At 40.0% G+C, this 6707-nt stretch overlaps 1 protein-coding gene across 1 annotated transcript in view; it reads right to left on the reverse strand.

Annotated features, from left to right (window-relative positions):
- Nucleotides 1-1198: 1198 nt before the first annotated feature.
- LOC115141613 (neuromodulin-like) overlaps nucleotides 1199-6707 on the reverse strand; it is an 11259-nt gene continuing 5750 nt past the window's right edge. Inside the window, exons 2-3 of the mRNA XM_029680647.2 lie at nucleotides 4608-5253; nucleotides 1199-2043 (exon numbers count right to left, since the gene is read on the reverse strand). Coding sequence (XP_029536507.2) covers nucleotides 1964-2043; nucleotides 4608-5253 — 726 coding nt within the window. The 3' untranslated portion in view covers nucleotides 1199-1963. The remainder of the gene's footprint in view (nucleotides 2044-4607; nucleotides 5254-6707) is intronic.

Raw genomic sequence — 6707 nt, forward strand, 5'->3', positions numbered from 1 at the left:
AACACAAAATACATTTGTTTGAATTCAGTGTTCTGTATTTGAATGTGGATTGAGATGTCGACGAGTATTCTTTTTGGAGAACGCTTGAAACACAGTATCTTCCTGGTACAATTGTGTTTATCACCATGTAACATGCAAATAAAATAATATACGTATTGTTAATTCTCATTGGGAGATTTGTGTCCAATACTATACATTTCTGGAGTGCTTGAAAAACTATAAATCTGTTTTGGAAAAGGAGAGTGGTTTCTATGACGCTTTCTAGCCAGTTAACTCTGGACATAGGAAATGACACTAACAAAGCGATCTGAACAGTGAGATCCCAGTCATTTGCATTGTCTCACGGAAATTATAGCCTTTATAGAAGGAAAGGGGATGTTATATGTGGACACTGATGAATGGAGGGAGTCAATTCATTTTCTATGAACCTTTTGCGTTTTTATCTAACTTTTAAACCTCGAGGCCCCATTTGAGGGGAAGACTCAAGGGAAAGACGACTCCGGAGGAGAGGGTGGGGGCGTTACATTGACCCAAAGTTGCAAAGGAGCTTTTAAAGTGTAGTGATCGGGTTGTAGCCAAATTTGAAATTCAATTCTTGAATTCACTCATGAAGTCGAGAATTAGCATTGAATTAAATCCGTATTGTAAAAACATTTCATCTTTGGAATTGAACTGGAATCGTATATTTACCAGTTAATGGTATGTTTTAAGATTTGTTTTTAATAATTCCAACCTGTATTCCAGTATAGTTAGGCTGTCGGAACAGTGATATAATCAGCCTGAGGGAATAGAAGCTATAACTCTGAAACTCTGCAATAAGGATATAATCGAGACCCAAAAGTATAGCATTTGTTACTAATAAGCTAATTGCTGGGTAATGTTTCATACCAGGGATTCGATTCAATATATAGTACTGAAGAGCTGCTATACAACGTAATAAAATGTAAAGCCCGAGTTAGTGGACTGCTTTCACAGTAAACACTGCATTGGTAAACACGATAGTGCTGTACTTCAGCAATACGGATTGAATCGAGACCCAAGCCCTAAGCTGCAGGTGCTATTACACTCCACTAGATGTCTCTAGATCTCATTAATAATAATACTATTATACTCTAATTTCAGGGTTTATGTGAAAGTGGCTTATCATTAGCCTTCATTAGCAAATGTTTTGTTTGGCAGGTGAAATATATTCCACAACTTATGATGGTAATTGGCACATTGCTTTATTTTGAAAACAGACATTGAAACCATTTTTTTTTATTTTTTCACAATTTAACTCCTCAGATTCAAACTGGACATTGCACTCACTGGGACATAGGAAAAGTGTTTTAGTTTTGTTTGTTTGATTTTCTTTTTAACATCAGTGCAAGAGTAATTCCAATTTATATCAAACTGTCATAACAACACCAAGGACATCAAAAAGAAGCCACATTTTATTTTGTATTGTGACTGTGAAAAGTTCCTCTCAGTGGAAGAGTTCCCATGCAACTTGTTAGATGGTTCATGCTAATCATGTACTTTGGAAGGGGGATTTTAGTTGTGGGGCCAACAACATTCATGTCATAGTATTCATCGTTTTCTGTCAAGTCCTCAAAATCCCCTCAGACCTGTTAGTTGTATAAGTGAGGAAGGGGAAGTACCGACTACTCAAAGAACGTAAACCAAGCTTGATCAACTCAAGCAGAATATGAAAATGTCCTGTCCAGCTTTGTAGGGTTTTGAAACTCAGTTCAAAACGTGGATACGTCCAACCATCGATTCAATCATGTAAGATACGGAACATACCCAAATCATAGCACTTATAGCTTGAACCAAAAAAGGCATGTTGGAAACTCCCCCAACGTAAGGAAAATCATCGCCACACAAAAACATGACAAACAAATAAAAACGGACTGTCTTCACATTCAGAAGGAGAAGAGTCACCCTTTAAATTCATTTGTAATCATAGTAATTTTTTTCTCTGTTAAACTTTCTCTTGGCCCTCCTTGGACTCCTGGTCTGCCTCTGCTGGGGCCTCAGCTGGTTGGGATTCTTCGGCAGCATCTGAAAGAAAGGAGAGAGAGAGAGAGAGAGAAAAAAAAATTGTGTGAGAAAATATTATTGATCAGTAAGTAATGTAAGCGGTGAGGTGGAGACCTGTTTATTCTCAGTGGACTGTGTGAAATACAGTGATCAAGAGGCTACAGAGACCCCGCTCTACAGCGACCCATCATAAAGAGCTCTGTATATGCTTGTGGCTGTCACATTGTTATACTTCACTTAATACTTAACATACTTACAAAAATACTTGTTTTGATGTTCCTTCCTCTCAGAACCTGCTAGGTGGGATTCCCAAGTCCAAAACTAAATCTAAAGAAACCTGTCCGCCCTGTTTTAGTACAGCTGGCCAACATCGATGATTCCCTGTGAGACTTAAGCATAGATCTAAATCAGATTTTTTTTTTTACCCTTCAGAAATACTTGTAAATAGGCATCTGATTATGAAAATAATTTGTTTTTGAAGTTTGTAGAAATTTTGGGGGGAAACATTGCAAAAGTGCAACATTGGGCTTCAATGGAAGCAAAAACGTGTTGTAAGAAAAATTGAATTATATTAAAATCACATCAAAACGGATCCAAAACATTTACATGTGATGGAAAATATTGTTTAATGGTATATTAAACTAAGTCCTATTTTGTTTGAAATAGGAAATTGATCGACTTGACCAATTCAAATTCGTGTATTTAACTATCAAAAACAGGATCAACAATTTTTTGGGGTTTTCTATGTACAGTATGGATAACATATTTGGTTGTCCTTTCTGGGTTGTTTTGGAGAGATTACTCATATTTCTTCTTTATCATAAAATGAATGGTCATCAGTGGCAGTATTCTTTTAATATACATATTATTTTGGTGTAGAAGGGACATCAAAGTTACTCCTGAACCCTTCAAGCCTAATATTGCATTTTTGCAGCACTTACAAAATGACATCTAGCTCAGAATGTTTTGTTTCTACATATATTTTTATACATAATCACTACATCTTAAAGAATACAGGAAATATATTAAGTCGTGTACTTGCATGGATGGCTACAACATACTGCTTGTGTAGGTGACCAGTGTGGTCTCAGACGAGTGGACAGTTTATAATGTTTCAGAGGCTACTGCCACAATAATCATACCAACACACAACAAATACTACTAAGAGATGCATTGTGTTGTGTTTGGCATAATTGTTTAGAACCTGTATAAGATGCAATTTAGGGAAAATATTTTTGGGCAAAATTGGGTCTCACAGGTTTAAGATTTATTTTCACTATGAGTTGTATGACTTTAGAAGTTGTTTTCAATCAAAGCTATTGTCCTCATTTCATGGAGGTAGTGATGTCATCCCGACTGCATTGACTTTAATCATCAGCATGACATCATCTTCGCTGGTCATCCTCTGGGAATCAGAGATGGAGCTAGACTTGTGTATGTGACTCATGATAGATGACTCACACAGCACTTAGTATTCTCCGGCACTCAATGGGCAGGTTTCAGGTAAGGGAGTGGTAACCATGCAATCACTGTAAAAATATAGACATTTCAACCCATCCTAGAAGATGAGCTAATGTATTATTTATTCCAATTTCTCTCTCTGGGGATCAATAAAGTTGATACCGTCATTCATTAACTCTTCATTAAAGTCTCCATCAATAATATGTCTGTTTCATTGTGTATAGACCCTGAACATTCCAGACAGTTAATATAAACACCTCCACTGCTACATATTTAATACTAAAATATTTAGTTTTTCTCATTATTGTTGAGCACCCCCTCCTTTCCTTTGTTTTTGCTGAAGCACAAAGGACCATCCGGACTCCACTAAAATATTGAATTTCATTTGCACTATATCCTTTACATTGGTCTTTATGACCTACATGTGTCTAGTGCTTCATATGATGGTTAGCCATTCGGGTCTTGCTTGTCTTCACGGTCTGCTGGTTTCAGTCTTAATTGACCAGTCTAAGTAATTTATCATTCACCAGTTTAAGTAATTTATCATTCGGTAAGTCTAAAAACCATGGCCAGATATTCCAGGTCTACACCAGAATGTGTAACTATGACAACCTGCAGACAGTGTAGCCTCTATGACCTAGTTTCTCCCAGTCCTGTCTAAGATTGTGTCCCAAATGGCAGCATGTACCCTATAAAGTGCACTACTTTTGACCAGGGCCCATGGGGTTCCGGTCAAAAGCAGTGCACTACGTAGGGAATAGGGTGCCATTCAGGACCCAAAACATTGATCCTCCTGTAGAGGATTCTGCACATATTCCATTAGGTAGGCTACATCATACAGTCTGGGAGTTCTTGGACTGGAACAAGTTAACCTACTGAGCCTTTCCCCTTTTCTGTCATACTGTTTAGTCTAAACTAATATAACCAATCAAAGATCATGTAAAGAGATTATGAGTAACATCTTGACATGATGTCATTTTGTACATTTGGCTCCCGGACAATTGTATTATTAATAATAAATGTATTATTCAAGCTATTGTGTAAACTATTTGGTATTTGTAGCCTATTTCTAAGCTCATCTACATGGATGGGCATCTCAGAGACTGGGTTACAATAAGGCCTACCTTTTTTGTCTTGTGTTTGGTGAGGCTCCTCCTTATCAGCCGTCTCACTGACAGTAGCAGCAGGCACGTCGGCTTGTTTGGACTCCTCCTGGACAGCACCACCCTCCACGCTCTTTTCAGCACAATCAGTGGAGGGGATTTGGGCAGAAACCGGAGCTTCACTGCTGTCCACCTCTTTGGGCTTCTCCTTGGTGTTGCTGGGCTCTGCCTTGGCTTCCTCTTTGGGAGGCTCTGAAGGCGCCGCCGCTGCAGTGGGAGAGGCTGCTGCTGCCACAGGCGAGGTGGCTGCGGCTACGGGAGAGGTGGCGACAGGGGCAGGAGAGTTTGCTGGCTTTTCTGAGATGGGGCTTTTGGCTTGGCTTGTCTCCTCCTCTTTAACATCAGTGGGGTCTTTTTCCTCGGCAGCCTGCTCAGTCGCAGGGGGGATGTCTTCCTTCTTCTCCTCCTCTCCGTCTGCCGCCTCCTTCGCCGCCTCCTCTGGGACAGCTGGACTGGCCTCCTCATCCTCCTCTCCATCTTTCATTTTTTTCCGGAGTATGTGTCCACGAAAGCTGGCCTGGATTTTGGTGGCCGCCTTGTGGGCTTTGTCCTCTGGTTTCTTCTCATCCTGCTTGATTTCCTGGTCAGCCTCTTCATTCTTCTCAACCTTGGGAAAAGAGACAGGACGTCAAGAAGTGATGAGCATATCTAACTAACAAGAATGTCAAGTGCCTCTTCAAAGAACCAAACAGGTACCCTTCCGGTGACCTACTGAATCCTTAGAAAGCTGTTGCTCCCATCCTCATGGCTGAATGCGAAAGGTCTCCAGTGAAGTGCTATCAGAGGCCCATACTCAACGGGCCTGCCAAATAGTGAGTGACAGTAACTATTGTATAGCCCTTCTCTATCAACGTCCAACCAATAGCTCCTCTTATCGTGGCAGATGAACAGGTCGCATTCCACTGTGGCGAACGCCCATTGGATGTCGTTCACATACAATCCCAATGGTTCTGAAGAAGAACACTTCCAAAAGGCATCTCCAACAACACATCCCACCAACATTACCCACCCACCCACAATAGACACTAGGTTATATGTAGAATTAAGGGAAATGAAGGTAGAATAAAAGGTGGATTGTTCAAGGCAGAAGGAGGTACAGTCCGAGCAGGCGGTGAGAGTGGGATGTAGATCTGAGCGGGGTTGTTCAGGTTTGGGTTGTAAAGAAGTTGGTGGTTATGACTGGAGCAGAGTTTAGGAAAAGATGAGGAATAGGAGTGGGATAGGTGTTGAAGCCTGTACAGAGCGCCAAGATGTTACCTTTTATACAGTATCTGGATCCAAAGCTGGAGTGGTCCATCAAATAGAGGGCTGTGTTATGATTCTTATAAATCTAATGAAAAAGAAATGAAGTGAAAATAAGGGAAATGAACAATGTTGAAATTGACAAAGGGGAAAAAATAATGATCATTACATTCAAAATGAATGAATAAATAAACAGATCGTATTGATTTGAATTACGCATTTGTCTCACAACAGACACATGATGTTAATCTGAAAATAATAGCGGGAACTAATGTAACGCGAACATAACAGGCAGTGTGGCCTGAACCAAATCAAAGAGACTGGGACTCTGAATCCATGATGTGGCGTTACATGTCTTTCACGATGTTACCCAATGTGATGTTTTCACGAGGGGTCCTTGCTTCTTGTTACAAACACATTTGTGGGTCTCGTTGCGTAATAAAGCAAAAAGTGCTGCATGTGGATCAGTTATGTTTTGATGATTCATCTCATTTCCAATTAGCATTTGTTTTGCTATGTTTTTAGATACTGCCATCAGTTACTATCATTATGTTGAATGCCACTTGAAATATCATAGTCACAATAACATCAATTTTGTTATTATTACTATGATATTCAAAATGGCGTACATTGTTGCTTAATTACTAGATTCCTGGAGGCTGCGTTGTGGATCCATCTTTGGTTGCTACCTTGTCAAGATGCACCGCCATCCTCCCGTGAACGATCAAACGTTACCTTGACAACCAGAGTGCTACGTGTAAGTCATCTGCTGTTTTTGGCCAGTGGTTCCAAACCAGGAGTACGAGGACCCGTGCGGGT

This window comes from Oncorhynchus nerka, linkage group LG14, assembly GCF_034236695.1.
Source record: "Oncorhynchus nerka isolate Pitt River linkage group LG14, Oner_Uvic_2.0, whole genome shotgun sequence".
Lineage (NCBI taxonomy): Eukaryota > Metazoa > Chordata > Actinopteri > Salmoniformes > Salmonidae > Oncorhynchus > Oncorhynchus nerka.